We start from the raw sequence: 21,296 nt of genomic DNA, 5'->3' as shown, positions 1-21,296 counted from the left end.
GAGCTGGCCAGTGTAAATGCTGAGTAGGCCAGTGGGTCTGCTAGTTGGCAATCCTTGAAGTTAGGATTCTGTCCTCCCACAGAGACTGGGAGACAGAGGCCCTATCTGGCCTGCTAACAGTTAAGGAATGGCTTTCAGGTCCTGAGTTATAGGATGGATGGAGGGAGGGATGGATGGATGGATGGATGGATGGATGGATGGATGGATAGATAGATAGATAGATAGATAGATAGATAGATAGATAGATAGATAGATAGACATCTCAAATGGACAGAGGAAGGATTCATTACTGTGAATACTTTTGAGTAAATGCTGTAAGAAAGGATGGTCAGGGGCCCAATTGTCAGACATTGGTTAGAACAAACAGGAAATTCTTTTGGCAGCCGGAGCTGTCTCAAGCAGTTTAAGGGGGGCTGGGGTCAGCCTAGAGATATGGTCTTGAGTTGTTGGAAACCATGTTAAATATTTAACCCTTTTAATGTGGGGGGATGGGGTGGACGAAATCATTTGTGTTGAGAGTCTGTAGTTTTTATTGGCCAAAGTTGAAATCTAGTAGATAAGTGGGCTCAGAGGAGCCTGGCTAGAATTTGCTCAAACACATTCTTTGTCACAATGCTGCCCTGGAGGTGTGTGTGCACATGTGTGTGCATGTGTGTGCACGTGTGTGTGTGTGTGTGTGTGTGTGTGTGTAGGGAGGAGCGGGTAGCTTGACTTAGATCAATCCCAGTAAACCAAATGAGTCCACTTAGGAGAGGGAAGAGGGAAGGGTAAGAGCAAGGGCAGGTCCAGGTTTATGGGGCCTAAAACACATACCATTAGAGGGCCTTCCTTTAAAAAAACACAACAAATTACAAACTTAGGTTGAGGGCCTCAGGGTTGGCGTGGCTGGGGCATGTACGTAAGGGGACCCAAAATGTAAGCTTCTCTTGGTTCATGGCAAACTGACCTCTTGGGAAGGTATGTTCCAGGCTGTGTGAACAGCACGAAGGGGGGCATAGGGGATAGAGATGGCCTGGCATGCTTAGGGAACTGGAATAATTCAAAGCTGGGTTTCATTGCAGGATACGCAAGAGGTAAAGCTGAAGAAATGTTGAGGCTCTAGTAACAGAAGGATATCTCAGTCATCCTAGGACTATGGACTTTACTCTGTCCACTGTGAGGAGTCACTGTGGGATTTTAGGTCGAGGGGTGGCTCTATGACTTATCCATGTAATAGAAAGATCACGCTGGGAGGAAGTGTGAATGGGCTGGAGCCCAGGAAGGCTGGTTGGAGACACCAGGTAGGCCAGGGCACTCCTCAGTGAAGACCACTCATCAGTGAAGACCGTGGAATCACACCTATGAGCTCAAAACAGATGTCAGCGTCTCACAGAGAGCTGTTCCTCATCAAAAACATTTCTAGATTGGTATTTAAGTTTAAAAATATACTTACATTAATTTTGGTGGAAAAGAGGCCCAAGCTAGCGAATTCTTTTTGATTAATATTGCATGGTACAAAGTTTCATTCTTTTTTTTTTTTTAAAAAAATGTTTTTATTGATTTCAGGGAGAAGGAGAGAGGGATAGAAGCATCAATGATGAAGGAGAATCATTGACTGGCTGCCTCCTGCATGCCGCACACTGGGAATCAAACCGTGACCTTCTGGTTCATGAGTCGGTGCTCAGCCACTGAGACACACCGGCCGGGCCAACATTTCATTCTTAATAGAAAATTCTATTTTTGGTTTATTTGTCCCTGGGTATCATGCACATAAAAAGGAATAGATTTTAAAATGATGATTTTTAAAGTCGGATAATTATGCCACACCTTAAAGTCCACTGTTCTATTTCTGCCCAGAACATTTTGATACCGAAGTGTCTGCAGCATCACGAGCTTTGTGTCATACAGTCTGTCACTGTGTGGGGGGCAGCACTGACTACTACAGGCAACCTTTTAAAATGAAAGTACATCTACCATTAGGCAGGTCCTGCTGCTTTACACCAGGAAGCTCTTAGACCCCTGGAAGGTGACACGTGGTTTTCCTTTTAAATTTGTTGACAAATCTTTGCTTTGCTAGAATTGATTCCATGCTGAGAACAAATCTGAGATCCCCCATGTGGGAAGCATAGCCGTCGAGGTATATAACCGTCTTTCTTTCCTGTCTCGAAGAAAAGAGCGATTGTTGAGACTCGTTCCGCCATCCTCTTGGGCAGATGAAGGAAAAGCGATTCACAGGATACCTAAATGTTCTCGTGACAGAGGCAGGGCATCCACACAGTTCACGCCCACGGAGTCTCAATCTTCACGTCGCCCGGCCTGGAGGAGATCTCAGACATCGCTGGTGCTCTGACTCTGCTTTTTAAAGCAGCAACTTGAATCTTCCGTGGGGCCGATAGATGAGAGACGAGAGCCCAGCCCTCGTTGCAGAGAGGGGCCTCGTGCTCACCCCTCCGCACAGCGCCTCAGAGCTCTACTGAGTTTGCAACCACCGATTGGTCCAAGGATTACATTTTTCACTTAGAAGACTGATGTTCAGCAAGGCAGCGAGTGACTCTTACACTCTAAAAAGTCAATGGAAAAATATCCTCAGGTGAGAATTAACAGCCACGACAAAAAAGGCAGTGATTTGTTTCTGTTCGCATTGGCCAGAAATAGATCTTGATTATTTTTTTAATTTTTAAAAATATTTAACTTTGAAAGATGACATATGTTTCCTTTTTTCTCCCGTTGGCCCCGTCTAGCCTGCCCCTACCTGCTGCCCTGGCTTCCAACACTCTGTTGTCTGTGTCTCTGGGTTATGCATATATATGCATACACATTATTTGGTTGATCTACACCTCGCCCCCCGCCCCCGCCTCCAGAAATAGATCTTAATTTTCATTCTTTCGTTTATTTTTGGAGCTAGTGCTCTTCCCACTGTGTCTTACTGTTTTGTTTCCAAAATGTTTGCAGGTATGAAATCCAAGTGTGCTAATCACTGGATCTTTGGATCTCTAAGGAATTAAGCATCACATATTGTGGAAACTCTGTTAATCTCTAAACAAGTGGAACATAGACTGTTTATATGTCCCCAACACACCAGGCATCATGCAGACATTTTAAATTTTTTTTAAATATATATTGATTGACTTAAGAGAGGAAGGAAGAGGTAGAGAGAGAGAGAGAGAGAGAGAGAGAGAGAGAGAGAGAAACATCAATGATGAGAGAGAATCATTGATCGGCTGCCTCCTGCACATCCCCTATTGGGGATCAAGCCCACAACCCGGGCATGTGCCCTGACTGGGAATCGAACCGTGACCTCCTGCTTCATAGGGCGCCGCTCAGTCACTGAGCCATGCCGGCTGGGCCATGCAGACACTTTTGTTCACATGATTGTTTAATACTTAGGCACAATAAATCCATCCCATTTTACTGATTTAACAACTGAGATCCTAAAACTATCTGGCTCTTCAGAGTGAGCCACGCGATCCCTTTGGTTTCCGTTGTCGGGGAAATTTATCTCGATTTTCTGCAAGAGCGTCGGGCAGCTTTGAGTCATTTGCCACCTTTGCATTTCTTCCTATTTCAGGGGCCTCGCACTTTTTTTTCTTTCTGTATTTTGATTATTTAGAGTTGATCCCATCTAACACATGGTCCCTGACAAAGGGCAGACATTGTTCCATAAAGAAAGAGTCATTTTTGTCCTTCCTTCCTTCCTACTGATGAACCACCCTCCTCTCCTCCAGACCCTCTGGCAGACCTCACAGCCACAGGCCACACCCTCGTGCTAAGTGAGTCCCTGAGAGAACAGGAATCAAAGAAGTTTGGTTGTTTTAACCATTTTCAGAAAAATGGAGGCTCTGAATGCAAAATGATGGTCTTAAGTTCATCTGGGGCAAGGACTCATTGGTTCAGTCATTCACCGACAACCATCACCAGAAGCTTCCTATGCCCCAAAGTGTAAATTCACTGTGAGCAGGTCCTTGCATGATGGCCGCACCTCAGGGCCCAGTAGCTAAGAGCACCAGCTCCAGGTCCCCCAAGAGGATCAGGAAGGCTCCAGGCAGAACAATGGCCTTCATTCTGGAGATGGAGTCGGGAGGCAGAGGTGAACAGCAGGGGAGACGGGAAAGACATCCATTCAGTTGAGGAGTGGGCCAGCCAGAGCCCCTCAGCCCTGTGCAGGGAGTCGGATGGTTGGACTCATGGGAAGAGCTCAGTGCCAGGCTGTGTGACAGCTGCCCATGGGGAGAAAGATCCTGCAAGCAGTGAGAACCAAAGGAAATATCCCCGGAATCATGCAGGGACAATGTAGTAAGGGCCAGAAGCAGGCTGCTGGCAGGGAGGATGGGACAGGTTAACCTTGGAAGGAATAGTCATGGGGGTGAGAACAGAGCTGGGGAAGCACTGGACATGGGGGTGAGGACTTTGGGGTGTCGACGGTGATCCTTACATTTTGAAGTGACAGTGATGCCCTTGACTGAAATGAGGACAGATGACAATGACCTCTGTTCGGTGAGAAGGTTATGAGTTTAATTTCAAATGTGTTGACTAAAAGATCAAGTCTTATGTTACTGGTGCTCCACCTTGGAGCCCAGAAGAAAGCCATGGCTAAAATAAGTAATCCCATCGAGACTATCTGGAGAAAGGAGGGTATCGGAGCTCAGAGGCCCACCGTTCTCTTGGAATTAGCAGCACTGGCATTCCCTTATTTGGAGCCCCTTTCTGTCTTCCTTCCCTTTAAAAAGTAACTGATGTTTAAAGGTGAAAATGACTTTACTAGAAACCACATTGGCACTACTCTGTGCCTGCTATTAGCCACAGCTGGGTGGTGGCCGACATTCTTGGGGCTCTGATTCTGCGCCTCATGCTTGCAAGTCCTTGGGCTCATCTGGAGTTAACTTGGTCAGTTTATCCACACAGAGCAGGATGAGGGTGAGAAACCAGAGACTCCAGCCAACAGCGGCCGCGATCCAGCCGTACTCATCCACTCCAGCGTGGCAACACTGGGATGCTTTTAGGCAGAAGTCCACATCTGGGGGAAGAGAGAGCATCACACCAGCCCGCCCCATCTCTAACAGTCATAACAACAAGACAATAATAATAATACAATAGTTAACCTTCAGGAAAATATGCCACGTGCTATGCTAAATGTCCTATACATGTTACCTTATTTTTTCCTCGTAAAGTGATAGGTGTGGTTGTTAGTCCCATTTTACATGAAGAATCTCAGGCTGTAACTTGCCCAAGGTCATGGTTTGGCAGAACTAGAACTCAAACCCAAGTCTGCAGGACTCCAAAGCTGTGTTCTTAACCTCTACACATTCTTGCCTACTATTCTTCTCTATAAGTGTCCAGAAGTGAACAAACACATTTGGTCATTCAATGAGGGCAGATTAAAGGAAGCCAGACTTAGAATATATTGCAAGACTTTGTTAATTAGACATCTGCAGGAGTGGTGGCTTTATGAAGGACTGCCCTCCTTGTGGCTGGAGGTATTCAAGGAGAGAAGAACAGAAATATGCAAAGGGCATGGAAATGAAGCTCCTGCCTTGGGAGCTTCCAGCTGAGTTTTGTGGTCTTCCCACTGGCAAACATCTACACGTCTCTGAACTCAGGGCCTCTTTGGCTCCTATTGTGGGGATGGGTCATTAAAGCTATCTATAGCAAAGGTTGTGAGCTTCGATGGGGGTCAAGGCCAAGATAGATTTTGGACGGACTCTGCAAACAGTTCTGGAGGCTGTGGACAAACCACACCAGCACCCAGCGAGGCCAGGCTGACACTCAGCCACCCCACGCCAATGAACAGAAGCCAGGAGGCTTATGTTTCCCTCCCAGACCCAGGGCCAGCTCTGGTTGGGGCAGTTGGCAGACGCTTACTGTGGCACTGTTCCAGAGTCTCAGGATCTGGGTGGTGGTTGATCAAGGTTGAGTTGTTGCCACTGCTTGCTTCTGGGGAAAAAAGGCAGAAGACAGTTTGAGTAAATTAGTAGTGAGTACTGTGAAAGGATTATAGACGTTCCAGTCTAGATGTCATGCAGCAAAGCTAACTCCTTGTTATGGGCTAAATTGTGGCTCCCCCCTCCCCCAAATTCAGATGTTGAAGTCCTAATCCCCCAGTAATGAATGCATCTGGAAATAAAACCTTTAAAGAGGTCTTTCTAACATGAAATGGGGCCATATGTGTGAGCCCTAATCCAGTATGACTGGGGTCCTTATAAGAAGAGGAGAGACACAGGGATGTGCAAGCAGAGGAAAACCACGTGAGGACACAGGAGGGAGGCCTCAGGAGAAACCAACCCTGCAGACACCTTGCTCGTGGACTTCTTTGTTGTGTCAGCCCTAGCAAACAAATACTCCCCTTTTTTCCTATCGTGGTCTCTTCTCATTCAGAGATGCTTTATTTCCATCTCGCATGGTCCCTTACCCAGGGCCTACCATCTACAGCTTCCCAAACACTCTAATTATCAAATTAGCTGCTTTCTATGCAAATAAATACATAGAAAATGGTTTTTATAATATATGGTAACAAACTTATTTAAAAATCTGAAGCATCTTTCCATAACTACCTTTAATTCCCTCCAAAACTTTGAACAGCCTGGCCTGTGTGGTACAGTGGTTGAGCGTTAACCTATGAACCCAGAGTCACTGTTTGATTTGTGGTCAGGGCACATGCCCGAGTTGTGGGCTCAATATCCTGGGGGTGGGGTGGGGGTGGGGGTGGGGTGCAGGCAATGCAATAGGCAATCAATGATTATCGCACCACTGATGTTTCTATCTCTCCTTCTCCCTTCCTCTCTCTGAAATCAATCAAAATATATTAAAAACAAAACTCTTGAACAAATAGACATTGAAATCTGACCTTGATTTCTGACAAAGATACTGGTATTACTCAGCAAGCCATGGAAGTGGTTATCAGGGGGGAAAAAATTAAATACCATATAAGCAAATCTAGAGGTTGCTAGAATATGTAGCACTTCAAATTGTCCCTTGATTAAGAAGTAGAGAGCCCAATGATAAAAAGAATTTCAGCAGGAATTCTTACAGTTGTATCAGAGTTTGGGGGGTGAGCTGGGGTTATGGAGATGAACATAAGGGTCTCCAAGGAAGAAAACCCATTGCCCACACTCCCTCTCACAACAGCATAAGAGGAGAGAGGATCCATCCGTTCAGTCCCACACGGCCGCCACTGGTGACTATTTAAATGTTTAAACAATTAAAAGTTCAGCTTCTTGGTCAGATAAACTACATTTCAAGTGCTCAATCCCCAAATGTGTCTAGTGGCTACCATAATGGAAGCACAGCACAGATATGCAGACTTTCCATCAGCAAAAAAAAAAAAAGTTCTGTTAGTGCTAATCTAGGTAGAACAAGACCAAGAGGCCAGTTTTGGAGACTCTGTCTGGAAACTACATTGCTGTTCAGTCTGCTTCTTGGGAATGCAAAGACATAAAACTGGTTTGGAAACGCTCAAGGCCCCCTCCAGGTCAGCATGCCCTTCAAAGGTGCTTGGTGTCACATAGCAGGAGAGGTTAGGAGGAAACTTCTTGACCAGCCAAAGCCACAGAATTCCTGCTCAGACTAATTTTATGCCACCCACCCCCAAGCCGCTCCAGTGTCCTGCCCAAAGTGTAGTAATTACCTTGATGCAATCTGATTGTTACTGTAAATTATTTACAGCCAAATGGCTTACAGCTTGGCCTTTATTTGTTTTGGAGAAATTGATTCCTCAACATTTTAATGTCTGTTATAACCGAAATAAATTCCTTGGTCCTGACCTTCACCTCCCCTCTACCCTAGAATGGAAGTGGTCCCCGCCTAGAACAAGTGAGTGGAAAAAACCTGGTAAGTTGGATGCTAGGATTAGGTGAAACCATATGTAATTGCCATTTATGTAGGTGAGGAATTGTTCAGCAATTTTATATGGCTCACACTGGCTAGCCTAGTTAGAAGTTCCTAAGAATTTTTTCTATTTATTTTTTATTGAATGCATTGGGGTTACATTGTTTAATAAAATTATATAGGTTTCAAGCATACAATTCTATAATACATCATTTGTATATTGTACTGTATGCTCCCCAAGCCAAGTCATGTCTCTTTCTGTCACCATTTATCCCCCCTTTATCCTCTCCTGCCTTCCCCTACCCCCTACGAATTTAAATATCACCCTCATAAGGAGAGCCAATCAGGGACTGGTCGCAGTTGGGGTCACTTCCAAAGTAAAGGCTGCTGGGAAGACCCAACTCTTCAGTGCAGTTAAATTTATCAAGTTTTTTTTTGAGGCCCTATCCTAAACAAGGCACTGTGAGAATAAACAGAAAGACACAGAACACTTTTATTAGGGGAGGGGTTATACTGGACAATGAATGTGCTAACATTCATTAAGTGTTTACCATGAGTTAATTTGTTCAAAGGTATTTACCTACAGTCACCTCATTTCATCTTTACAACAACCTGATAGGTAAGCCCTAGGATTATCCCCATGTTACAATAAAGAAACTGGAGCACAGAAAGGGTAAGTAATTTGCTCAAGGTCTCACAGCTGGTAGGTACAAAGCAGTGTTGAGGCTCACAGGCTTTGAGAGCCCACACTCTCTGGACCACCACAGGAGAGTCTGTGAGGACGAGAGAGGCAGACACAGGTTGAAGGGGAGGAAGGATGGGGGGTGGGGGTGGGAATGGTGAGGCTTGGTTTTGAGACAGACTAATAGACAGAGACAGACTCAGGGAACAGGGCAGACTGTGTCCTGAGGAGTTGAGGAGCAAGATCAAAGCCAGAGGCAAAAGTCAGGAGCGTGGGAGTGTCAGGGCAGCCTCTGCATGAGGCTCAGAGCCCAGCCTGGGACACTCTGACGGGATGGCCTCAACCCCTCCAGCCTCCACAAGGCACTAACCCAACATCTCCTGTGTCCCGGGAAGACAGGAGAACAGTAGACTGAGTTTGGCAGCTTTCATGCATTCAGGTTTTGTGAAAATTGCAAAGAAAGCACAGGGTCAGCAGAGGGTCAGAGGGCCTTAGGGGAAGGGAGGGGCAGTGCAAAGGGAGCATTGCCAAGCTCAGCAGCCCCGGGCTCGGAGGAGCCACTGAGAAACTGCACCCAAAAGATGCCATTTTAGGCTCATTTGGTCCCCCGCTGGGAGAGGCTCTGTGCATTGCTTTTCCTCTGTTCTTTGTGGTAAAGGTCAGCAGCGGTGGCGGCTCCTGTCCTAGATGAGGACAGGCGTACATTTAAGACACCCCCACCCCACCTCTGCCCAATCCTTCAGAAGAGAAAGGATTGTTTCCTCTTTGTGCAGGACCAGCCCTGGCCGAGGAATACTCCTCCTTCCTTCCCTCCACCCCCGCCCTTCCCCTTCCCAGCGTGGCCAAGAATAGAGCTCACAGTCCCACCTGCCAAGCAAGCCGATTGGAAGGAGGCGAAGACCAGGCTGAGGACCAGGGCAGCCGGGGGCGCAGGCTTCATGCTGGAGAGAGAGGCTTCTGCGGGGCCACGCCGTGGAGGTGTGCTGAGTGCCGGGGGCATGTGCCTGTGTGTGTCCTGTCCGGCAGGAGCTTGAAAACAAGGCCGTCAGAGGTGAATTTCTACTCTGTTTTTGGGAAAAGAAAGAGGGTGGAGCAAAGGAAGTTCAGCTGTCACACCTTTCTCTTACCTCTCCAGCAGGGAAGCCAGGCTCTGTTGGCTGGGGCAAGAAGGGAGGGGCGATTTATGCGGTCTGTGTCCTGCTGGGTCCCAGAGCATGAGTTTGCTGCCTCGTCCATGTGCAGGCGTAGTGCTGGATTCCCTATTCTGTTTCGCCCGGTATTTACTGAGCTCTTACTGTGTGCACTGAACTAAAGTCTGGGAATAACAACCCCCAACATGCTTTAAGTATCCACACATCATTCAAACGCAGAGCACTGCTTCGGGAATGACCCGGGAAGGACAAAGTACTTTGGATCTCAGCAGCATGAGGCCACATCTCGGGTGGGATGCTTTGTGCAGAAGATGGCATTTGAGTTGGCCTTGAAGGATGCATAGAATTTCGACAAGCAAAGAGGGGGCATTGTAGGCAGAGGGACAGGTGAGCAAAGACCCAGAGGTAAGAGATGCTCAGAAGCCCACTCTGCCCACAGCACAGATGAGTGTAGGTGACCTGAGGAGGAGGAATGTGTGTGTGTGTGTGTGTGTGTGTGGAGGTGGGTGGGTGTGACTGGAGAGCTGTGAGGCTGAGCCCCTGGCGCGCCTGGCTGGGAGTTTGAAACAATCATGAGGCAGATGGGAGGCTCTGTGAAGATGTGAACTGAGGAGTAACTGGATTGGAGTTCTGGCTTCAGTCTAAACATGTTCGGAAAACCCACCGTGCCTTTGAAAAGCATCATCCTGGGCATCTGAGACTCAAAGGTGGCTAAGACAGGATCCCTACTTTCACTGCAGTGAGACCAAGCGGTGAAGAAAGAACTGAAATGTAATACGGTAAGACTCAACTATGGGTGCCTTCCCCAGGCAGGGGGCTAGGAAACAGCAAGGCCCTAAATGCCCGAGAGGCACAGGGAAGTGACATTTGGGCTGGGTATCCCAGAGGAAGCGCTTTTTAAAAATTTGCCTAAAGCTGCAGATTAGTGGTAGCTCTATATTTTCGGCTTTAGGGGTTGAGGGCAGACGTGCTGTAGGGAGGCTAATTTCTGGCCGTGCACAGAAATCCAGTTTAGACCTACTGCTTGGTTGAACATTCAACAATTTTCGAGTAGCTGCTGTGCGCTGGGCCCTAGGGATGGGGGAAGGAGGTTCCAAAGTGGGTAAGGCAACTCCGTCTCTGTCCTCCAGGAGCTCGGGGGCCGGTCAGGGCCATGGACAAATAAACAAGGACACACATAAGAAATGGTGAGGTGGCCTCTGCAGATGGGGATTCATGGAGGAGGGTTGGAGACCAGGAGACTAAGAGAATATTTCACAATGGAGATGAGGTTTTGACTTGAAATGGGAGAGATGTGTAGTTTGCCAGGCCAGGAAGGAGGGGACCATGTACCCGGCCGCCGAGGAATGCACATGCGACCCTTGTTGGGAAGTAATGACTGTCCTGGGAGCATGGGGTTCGCTTCGCCATGGTGCGTCTGGTTAGACCACGGACAGATTGTAATGGTCCTGCAGGGTAGACAAAGGAAACTGGACTCTGCCGTACACCTGGGACACCCTATCGGGATCTTGTGGTCACCTTTGTATTTCAGAGGCACAGATAATAGATTCACAGAGGCCAGGCCTGGATTCAGAGAGATCTTCTAAGAAGCTATTGCAAAAATCCCAGCAGATCATAAAGGGCCCTGCCCTGGCCGGTGTTGCTCAGGGTTAGAGTGTCAGCCTGGGCACTGAAGGGTCTCGGGCTCGATTCCCAGTCAAGAACATGTACCTGGGTTGCAGGTTTCATCCCCAGCCCCAGTTGGGGCACATGGAGCAACTGATAGATGTGTCTCTCTGGCATCAATGTTTCTCTCTCTCTCCCTCCCTCACTTCCTCCCATTCTCTCTAAATATCAATGGGAAAAATATCCTTGGATTTTTTCCAAGGATTAACAACAAAAAAAGGGCCCTGAAATAAAAGGCTGGGCTGAGGATAGAGGCGAGGGGAACAGACTCAAGAGGCACTTTGGAGGCTAAATCCACAAGGGAATCCAGGATGAGGCCGTCAGGGTGAAAGCAAGGTTTCCATCTGGGGTGAAGCAGTGGCCCTGAGGCCCGCCCGGGGTGGAATTCCAGCCCTGCCTCTGTCTGAGTGGCCCTGGGAAGTGACATCACACATCCAAGCCCTGGGTTCTTGATCTGAAAAGTAATAGTGTTACGGGAAAGGAGACCGGGCCCAGAGCGGGTCTGCCTAAGGCCAGCTGGTAGTGTGTGGGTTCCTGACTTCGTGCAGGACAGGTTTCACAATAGGAGTGCCGGTGATTTTGAGAGCACGTTTGTTAAAACTGGGGCCAGAGAAACACGGAAGGGCTTAGGATAGAAGCAGCAACAGGAGAGAGACGAGGCAGGGCTGCTTTGACTCTAAAAAGACGGGGAAGAAGCGAGCCAAGGAGGGGCTGCTGTCAGCTCACTGGAGAGTCAGAGAAAAGGGGCCTTGGGGACCAGTTCAGGGGGTTAGCCTGGGACAAGCTGCAGCTGCCCATTGCTCCCTGGTGGCAAGTCTCATGGGGTCCGTTAGAGTTTAGGAGATGCACGCCTGTGGGGGAAGCAGAGGGGGAGGGAAAGGTGAGGGTGTGCTCCAGGGAGGGAAAAAGCGCTGGGACCTTCGGTTTGAGGGTGTCTAAAGGCTGGGAGTTTAGGGGAGGGCTTAAGGGAGGATCTCAATAGAATCTTCATCAGCTCTTCCAGGTGTGTCCTTTCAGGGTCATGGTCTCCACTGATTGGGCAATGCCAGGTCAGGGGTCATTAGTCATTGCAGATGGTCCTGGTGTCTCCTGTCTGGCTTTGCTGCTTTTCTGGGCCTGGAGCTGAAATACAACTAAGCCTAGACGTTACCTCCAGGGAGGAAAGGTCAGGGGGTCTAAACTGCATGACCAACGAGTTGCCAGGGGAGGAAGGTCCCGCACTAGTTTCGCCTGTTGCTAGGCACCCGGGACTTTCTGCCCTGGCTGTAAGTTGCTCGGCCGGTTTGCTCAGCTATCTATCTCAGTGTTCCCTTTCCGCTTGCCAAGGAGTTTCCCAGCTTCTTCCCATCCTGTCTCAATAGGAAGAGGCACCCATCTCAGGAGTTGTTATCCATGTCAAGTGCTTCCCGTCGTGCTAGCCGATGGCAAGTGCGCAGTCAATGTTCACGCCCACTTTAGTAGAAAGGTCATCACAAATAGAAAATATGCAAGACAGGCACTTTTAGGGGGGCAATAATGCTATTTATGTGTTGAGTTGTTTATATCCTGTCTTGGTCCAAAAAGGGTTTAAGGAAGCATACGTATCATTAATGAAGCTCGGTGAAATACATTTAAAATAAATGAGAGGAAACGAGGCACGGAGAAAGTTAGGATAGGAGCTATGAGGAGGATCCATGAGCACATTTAGGGCACAAAATGGCAGGCTTGTTCTCTGAGCTTTCTGGTGGCCAGTGGGAAGAGGGTCACATGGTCACGTCTGTGATTCATGGGCTCACAAGACAAAAACAACAGGAGAAGCACAGTGCCCTTGATACCGGAATCAGAGGGGAAGTTCCCCCTGGGTCCCCACAGAGATGGCATTACTTAACAGGATGACCATGCTTCTTGACATTTTCCTCCCAGGAACCCTCGCAGGAAGCTTTGTAGACTGGGGTGATTTATCCAGTAGGCGCTGGAGATCACAGCAGTGTGTGGGGTCTCTGAGATTTTCAAGAGTCAAAAATGTTTGAGCCCTGAAAAAATGTTCTCAGATCCAAGATATGAACAAAACTGTGCAATCAAAGCTATGCAAGTCATTTAAACAGAAAGAGTTTCATGTAGGCTGTTGGGTGCCTTTGAATATGTTTGATGTGAGCAGAGAGTGTCCCTCCGAAATGATAAGAGCCTGGGACACACAAAAATTTAAAAAGGCCCGGCCGGCGTGGCTCAGTGGTTGAGTATCGACCTATGAACCAGGAGGTCACGGTTCAATTACAGGTCAGGGCACATGTCCAGGTTGTGGGCTCAATCCCCAGTGTGGGGCATGCAGCAGGCAGCCGATCAATTATTCTCTCATCATTGATGTTTCTATCTCTCTCTCCCTTTCCCTTCCTCTCTGAAATCAATAAAAACATATTTAAAAAAAAAAGATTTAAAATGGTCCTGCCCAGGATTGTTACGATGATGGTTTGAATAGTGTTCACCTATCAAAGTTGACAGCATCATGTTAAATCATACCAGTGGGAAAAATTCTGGATATGGTGCATGTAGAGGGCAAAGATAATAGTCTGTCTTTTCTCTCCTTTCTTTCTCTCTCACTCTCCCTTCCTCTCCCTCTAAAATCAATAAAAATATACCCTTGAGTGAGGATTTTTAAAAAGTTAAGCATTTTCTTTACAGATCAAAGGATTTTATTATTCTACAACAGGATGGACTTGCCTGGTCTCTGGTAACTCATGAATTCCCAAAGCAAGGGCTGCATGGTAACTATTTTACAAGTGTCACCATTATTCACTACTAGAGGCCCGGTACAAGAATTTGTGCACCAGTGGGGTCCCTTAGCCTGGCTTGCATGATTGGGCTGAAACCAGCTCTCCGACATCCCCCAAGGGATCCTGGATTGCAAGAGGGCACAGGCCAGGCCAAAGGACCCCACCAGTGCACGACTGGGGCCGGGGAGGGACGCAGGAGGTTGGCCAGCTGGGGAGGGACCATGGGAGGGCTCCAGGGCATGTCCGGCCCATCTTGCTCAGTCCTGATTGGCTGGACCCCAGCAGCAAGCTAACCTACTAGTTAGAGCTTCTGCCCCCTGGTGGTCAGTGCACGTCATAGTGAGTGGTTGAGCAGCCTTTGTATATCATTAGCATATTATGCTTTGATTGGTTGAACGGATGACCAGACGACTGGACACTTAGCATATTAGGCTTTTATTATATAGGATTTAAAAATATCGGTCTATGGTTAATAGCTCCACGCAGTGGGTTACCCTACCCAGGAACTCTGGATACATTTTATATCAGGTTTGCTTTGGAAGGTGTACCAGGAAGTTGCCTTGCTCTGAGCCAGACATTCTGCAGGAACTTTCCCAAGACTTTTTTTTTTTTTTTTTTTAATGGTTGAGATAGGTGTTTGGTTACACATACTTTTAAAAAGTTCAGGCTAAAATGTCTGTGGCCAGGCTCCATGGTGGTGGTTGGGTTAGCCAAGAGCATGGGGCTCCAGGGCCTTCACTGGTTCCAGTTTTATCTGTTTTTGCCTGCTATGATTTCATGTGAAAAAGAAGAGGAGGGGACCGCGTGTTTCCTGAGCTAAAAGATGGAAAGCCAGCAACCTGGAATGGCCTCTGTCTATGGGAAGAATACTTTATGTTGAGGAAACCTCTCTTGTGATTCTGATAGGCCCTTCTCCTGCCTCTCCATTTTTGGGAAGAGACCACTGGCCTTGAACTTGGAGCTTGCATTTCCAGTGAAGCCACTCTGAGGGGAATCATGGCCCTAACCACACTGCGCCTGCTATTTCCTCACTTTCACGCAGAGATGGGGGTCCATGGCTCTTCCTGCACACGGCTTTTATTTCACAAAACAATGTCAGTCTCTAGTTACTGTGGGACTGAAACATCTAGACCTCACCTGAGCCACAGTTAGTTGGTGGCGGAGGTTAACCTCACTTGCTGCCACTCGGTGATGGGTCTATAATTTGGAGAGGATGAGGAACACCCCTGTAAGACAAATGGAAAGCTACATAGAGTCCAACTTGGGGATCGTGCCATAGGGTTGATGAAGGTAATGAAGTGAACGAGGCTTGGAGCCCACCGTTTGGAACCATTTCTGAATAGGTCCCAGAGTTATTCATTCAGCTTGCACTTAACCCACATTGCACTAGGGGGCGCTGGGACCACTGCCTGGATTGAGGTGGGTTAACAAGAAGAATGGGACTTCCTCATGGCTAAGCCCATCTTCTACTTGGGCCCTGGATCACATTCCCTCCCATCTTCTCAGAGGTGTATTTCTTAATTTCCAAATATATGCAGGTTTTCTAGTTGGTAGTCAATAGAATAAGTGGACCAAATTTAAAAACAAACAAACAGGAAAATATAGAAGATTCAAAGCCTTCCTGGTGCATTGAACCTTCTTTTCTTTCTTTCTTCCTTTCTTTCTTCCTTTCTTTCTTTCCTTCCTTCTTTCTTTCTTTCTTTCTTTCTTTCTTTCTTTCTTTCTTTCTTTCTTTCTTTCTTTCTTTCTTTCTTTCTTTCTTTCTTTCCTTCCTTCCTTCCTTCCTTCCTTCCTTCCTTCCTTCCTTCTTTCTTTCTTTCTTTCTTTCTTTCTTTCTTTCTTTCTTTCTTTCTTTCTTTCTTTCTTTCTTTCTTTCTTTCTTTCTAATATATTTCTTTATTGGTTCCAGAGAGGAAGGGAGAAGGAGAGAGAGAGATAGAAACATCAATGATGAGAGAATCATTGATCGGCTGCCTCCTGCACGCGCCCCCGCCCCCCCCCCCCCCCCCCCCCCGGGGACTGAACCAGCAACCCAGGCATGTGCCCTTAGCCGGAATCGAACCTGGGACACTTCAGTCTGCAGGCTGACGCTTTATCCACTGAGCCAAGCTGGCTAGGGTGAACCTTCTTTTAAAAGTCATTGTGCTGTTGACTTATTAATAACTAGAGGCCCCGTGCATGAATTTGTGCATGGGTAGGGTCTGGCCAGCTGGCCCCGATGGGGGTCCATTGGTCCGGACCGGTGGGGGGGAGGGGCTACAGCGGTTGACCGGCCAGCCCCACCCCCGATCTGGGTGTTGGGGGCTGATCGGGGGCAGGGGCGGATCAGGTTGGTTGGCTGTCGCAGTGTGCATCATAGCCACCAGTCGTTCTGGTTCTGGTCCTTCTGCCGTTCTAGTCACTGGGCTTATATATATACAGATAAGAACTATGTATTTGGTCTTTGCACTGTTTCTGGCACAGAGCTCCTAAAACCCTTAGAATTTCTGAAGTGTTGAGAGCTGACAAAGGTGTCTTTTGTTATGTTAATGAGGTGACTTTTAGACTGCACCTAAGGATGGGGACTGGTTGCCAGGGAAACCAACCACATCATTGGAACTTTCAGTCCCATCCCCTGACCTCTGGGGAGAGGAGAAAAGAGGAGTGGGGCTGGAGGTGGAATCAATCACCAATGGCCAATAATTTAATCAATCATGCCTATGTAATGAAGTCTCCATAAAAACCTAAAAGGATGGGTGGGATTTGGAGAGCTTCTGAGTTGGTGAGCACAGGAAGGTGGTGGGAGAACAGCAAGCCTGGAGAAGGCATGGCACCTGTGTGGCCCCTCCCCATACCTTGCCCTATGCATCACTGGCACCTGGCTGTTCCTGAGTTATTTCCTTTTATAATAAATTGGTAATCTAGTGAGTAACTGGGTTTTCCTGACTTCTATGAATCTTTCTTAAGCAAAACCAAGGAAGGGGTTGTGGGAGTGTCTGATTTATAGCCAGCTGGTTAGAAGTAGAGGTAACAACCTGAACTTGTGATTGGCATCCTGAGTTGGAGGGGGTGGTTGGAACCTCTGATTTGTAGCCAGTTGGTCAGAGACACAGGTAACTTGTCTTGTTACTGGCATCTGAAGTGGAGGGCAGTCCTGTGGGACTGAGCCCTTTACCTGTGGAATCTGATTCTATCTTCAGGAAGATAGTGTCAGAATTGAGCTGAAGTCTCAGACACCCTCCTGGCATCCGGTAATTGTTGGTGAGAGAAAGCTTTGCCTCCTCCCACACACACGTTGGAATTGGATCCAGGAACTCTTTTCACCCTCTTTATCTCTATTAATGCTTTTTGACACAAAACTTACTTTGCTTGATATTATTACTGTAGCTATACGACCTTTCTTTTGCTTAATTTTGCATGCTATGTCTTGTCCCATAATTTCTTTTAACTTTTCTAAATCCTTATTATGTTTTAGATGTGTACCTTATAAAAATATAGTGGAGGATATTTTAAAAAAACTCAGTCTGACTATCTTTGTCTTTGATTTGGCCACTGAATCTTTTTATATGGAATATATTTACTGATAGATTTAGGGTTGAATCTCCATCTAACCAAGTGCTCTCTGGTTTCCCAATGTCTCTGTTGTTCCTTTTATTTATTTTTTCTCATTGCTTTTGGATTGAGCTTTTTATTCCTTTTGTTTTTCTTAGGGATCTCAGCATGCATTCTTATCGTATCAAAGGCTAATAATGATGTTCTTACTGTCTTCACAGATAATGTGAAGGGTTTGGAACTTTAAGTCTACTTATGCACCCTGATTTTTATACTATTATAGTCATATATTGAAGCAACATACTTTTTAACTCAATAAGTCATTATTATTTTATACAGTGACTGTTTAAATTTATCCACATATTTACCAATTTATTGTTCTTGATTTCTTTTCTGCATGTATATTTTTCCAATAATTTTTGCAATAATTTATTTCTCCTTTTTAGTATTCCCTCAGTAAATGATGAATGCTTTCAAGTTTTATCTGGGCATGTTTTTATTCTTTATTCTTTTTTTTAAAAAAAAGATATATATATATATATTATATTATATATATATAATTTATTTTTGCAGAGAGGAAGGGAGAGGGATAGAGAGTTAGAAACATTGATGAGAGAGAAACATCAATCAGCTGCCTCCTGCATAACCCCTACTGGGGATGTGCCCACAACCAAGGTACATGCCCTTGACCAGAATTGAACCTGGGACCCTTCAGTTCGCAGTCAGATGCTCTATCCACTGAGTCAAACCAGTAGGGCTGGTTGTTTCTAAGAGTTTTGTTTTGTCTTTAGTTTTCAGCACTTTTATTCTGATGTGCTCAGGTATGGATTTCTTTTGATTTGTCTTGCTTGGGGTTTGTAGGCAATTGAATGTGGAGTTTAATGTCTTCCATCAGTTTTGAAAAGAGCTCAACCATCAAATACTACTCCTGCCCCATTCTTTTCTCTCCTGAGACTCCAATTACACAAAAGTTAAGACTTTTCTACTGTATCTTCTGATTCCCTGCCCTCTTCCTTATTATCCATCTTTTTGTTTTAATGTTCTTTATTCTATATACTTTCTTCTGCCCTATCTTTTATTAAATCTCTTGACATCTGTGCCTAAGAAAAATGGTTAAAGAAAACAATTTAGGTGATACGAACAAACCTTAACACTTTATGAGGTCGACAGTCTCCTTTTGAAGAACGGTAAAAAGTAACAGAAAGAAGCTATTGCAGGATAAAGAATAAGGAAGACAGCCCTAACTGGTTTGGCTCAGTGGATAGAGCGTCAGCCTGTGGACTCAAGGGTCCCAGGTTCGATTCCGGTCAAGGGCATGTACCTTGGTTGGGGGCACATACCCAGTAGGGAGTGTGCAGGAGGCAGCTGATTGATGTTTCTCTCTCATCGATGTTTCTAACTCTCTATCCCTCTCCCTTCCTCTCTGTAAAAAATCAATAAAATATAAAAAAGAAAAAAAAAGAATAAGGAAGACAAATACCTGATTGGCAGGGGTGACAGTCAACCTTGTTTGAGATGAGAAGGCCCAGTGTTGGCTTGGTGTTTGGGGATTGGATGACTTCATGAACAGAGTGAACATAATTATTTTAAAATCTGTGTCTCATAATGTCTGTATTTGTCCATCCCCATCTGTCTCTTTCTATTGACTACCATTTCTGCTGGCTTTCATTCATGTCATTGTGTTTCCTTGTGTACTGGGCTATTTTTTATTGTGTGCAAAATTATAATTACACACAATTGTATATAGAAATAAATTGAGACCTAGGATGATGTGATCTTCCTCCAGACATGATATTTATTGCTTTAGTTGTTTTAATCAAGTGCTTGAGGGTAATAACAATCTTCCATCATGTCAGTCCAGTCTTAGGAATTGAGATGATGTATAGCTAAGTTGTAGACTTTGTAAAGGTGAGTTTATTTTGGTCGCCTTCCCTTATACAGTGTAGCCCTTTAAAAAAATTTTTCCCTGCCCTGGCTGGTGTGGCACAGTTGGTTGGGCATAGTCCTAGGCACTGAAAGGTTACCAGTTTGATTCTTGGTCAGGGCATATGCCTGGGTTGTGGGCTTGATCCCGAGGTGGGGTGTGTAGGAGGCAGCTGATCAATGTTTCACTCTCTCATCGATGTTTCTCTCTCCCTCTCTTTCTTCCACCCTCTCTAAAAAAAATCAATTAAAATATTTTTAAAAATTTCCTCTAGAAAATAATCAGAGATGAGTACAGAAATGTATATCCAAGATTCTCTATTTCAACATTACGGTATTTATAAAAATGGAAGTTTCATAATGGAATAAAAGATAGTTAATAAAATAGTGTTTTAGAATAACATTTAATTATTTAGAAAAACATTTGCCACATAATACAAACAAACAGCCGGATATAAAACTATGTACTCATTATGTACCCAGTTTTGTGATACACACACATATACAAAGAAACAAGTTTGAAAAGCATCCTATCCAATGTTAGTAGTGGTCATATCTAGAATATACAATCTGGGGATGATTTTCATTTTCTTCTTTATGCCTTTCAAATGATCCATAATGAATCTATATTACTCTTATAATCAGGAAATAAAATGAAGTTATTACATTTTTAAAAAGAATATTTCATAGGAAAGCAATACAACCACAACAAAGCAGATAAATTACATCTTACAGAATCTGTCTGATTGGAGAAAAAATTCAATGTCAGGGAATCTTCTTTTCCATTAAAAAGAAATCTTAAGTATAAGTTGTACATCGTGCAGAGAACTACTATTGACAACCTTTGCTCTTGGAGTGTCCAAGGTGTACAGTAGAATGTACAGACACACCCAGGAATGTTCAAGACACAGAGAAGACTAGAAATATGAGACAGAAAAAACACATAGCATCTCAGTGTTGGAATGTGACCTAGAGGCCGTCTGCCCTAATCCTTAAGCTAGTAAGAATGCTCTTCTGCACAGAAGGTCATATGTTAAAGAGTTTGGTGTGGCTGCATTTGACCTCTCCTGCCTCTCAAGGTTGTTGCTTGGATTCTGCTAAAATACCTCAAGTCTTACTTCCTTAAGGCAGCCAGGTCCACTGTGGGGTAGCTCTAGCTGTTAGAGAAGTTAGTTACTAGCATCACACGGTAAGGGCATTTTAAGGTGAAGTTAATAAACAATGGAAGGGGAGGGTCTGTTCAGCTCCACGACTCCTTGATTGGCAATTTCTGGCTCCTTTCAATGTCCAGTCCTACTATTTGTGCAAAATATTTCTGTTGGCACAACAGGGCTTGTGGTCAGATTTATTTTTTGTTTGATAAACAGAGATGTGTATTCTCAAAAAAGTAATTTTAAGCTAAGGTTTTTGGGAAATGAGCTGCATGTTTGTGGTCAACACTCAGCCAATTATTTTTCCAGTTTTGTCCACATGAAGCTAAAAAGGACCAGAGGGCCAAGTGAGAGACTGTTGGTCCTCTCTTCCCAGCACCCAGCTTCTTTCTCACTGTGCCTTTCTGGCGACTTCTTTAACTTCCCTTCACCCTCTGTCTCTCCTTCCCTCATCTCTCATGTCCAGGCTGCCCATAGCCCCTTGGGGTCAACACACTCACCCCACGTCAGGAGTTCTGGATTCTAGTTTTCTGTAGTCACTTCCTGTGTGACCTTGGGGGAAGTCACATAACCTTGGTGATGATGCCAACTGAGAGATATGGCAGGGGCTCTCTGGGAGGGGGACACAAGGGAAAAAAATCTA

The 21,296-nt window shown here is 45.7% G+C and overlaps 2 protein-coding genes across 6 annotated transcripts in view; one reads left to right on the top strand and one right to left on the bottom strand.

Annotated features, from left to right (window-relative positions):
* Window positions 1-4,471: 4,471 nt before the first annotated feature.
* Window positions 4,472-9,554, bottom strand: TMEM213 (transmembrane protein 213). Of its 2 annotated transcripts, none has more exons than XM_081102322.1 (3): window positions 9,350-9,554; window positions 5,839-5,910; window positions 4,472-4,993 (listed from the first exon to the last, which is right to left on the bottom strand). In XM_081102322.1, exons 1-3 carry the CDS (start codon window positions 9,480-9,482, stop codon window positions 4,824-4,826), a joined length of 375 nt encoding a protein of 124 aa, XP_080958448.1. In that variant the 5' UTR covers window positions 9,483-9,554; the 3' UTR covers window positions 4,472-4,823. The 2 variants fall into 2 exon arrangements, with proteins under 2 accessions (XP_080958448.1, XP_080958449.1); XM_081102323.1 differs by having other exon boundaries at window positions 4,478-4,993; window positions 5,839-5,907; window positions 9,350-9,460.
* Window positions 8,246-21,296, top strand: part of ATP6V0A4 (ATPase H+ transporting V0 subunit a4) — a 64,891-nt gene continuing 51,840 nt past the window's right edge. The window contains exons 1-2 of one of the 4 annotated variants that reach the window (XM_081102318.1): window positions 8,246-8,473; window positions 9,256-9,533. The gene's annotated coding sequence lies outside the window, so the exon portion shown is untranslated. Of the gene's footprint in view, window positions 8,474-8,563; window positions 8,601-9,255; window positions 10,413-21,296 lie in introns of those variants that run through there. The other 3 variants (XM_081102317.1, XM_081102320.1, XM_081102319.1) reach the window with 3 other exon arrangements.

The sequence above is a fragment of the Myotis nattereri genome (assembly GCF_964212035.1).
Source record: "Myotis nattereri genome assembly, chromosome: 11".
Taxonomy (NCBI): Eukaryota; Metazoa; Chordata; class Mammalia; order Chiroptera; family Vespertilionidae; genus Myotis; species Myotis nattereri.
The sequence above is the reverse complement of the archived record's forward strand: the minus strand, read 5'-3'. Positions and strand labels throughout refer to the sequence as shown.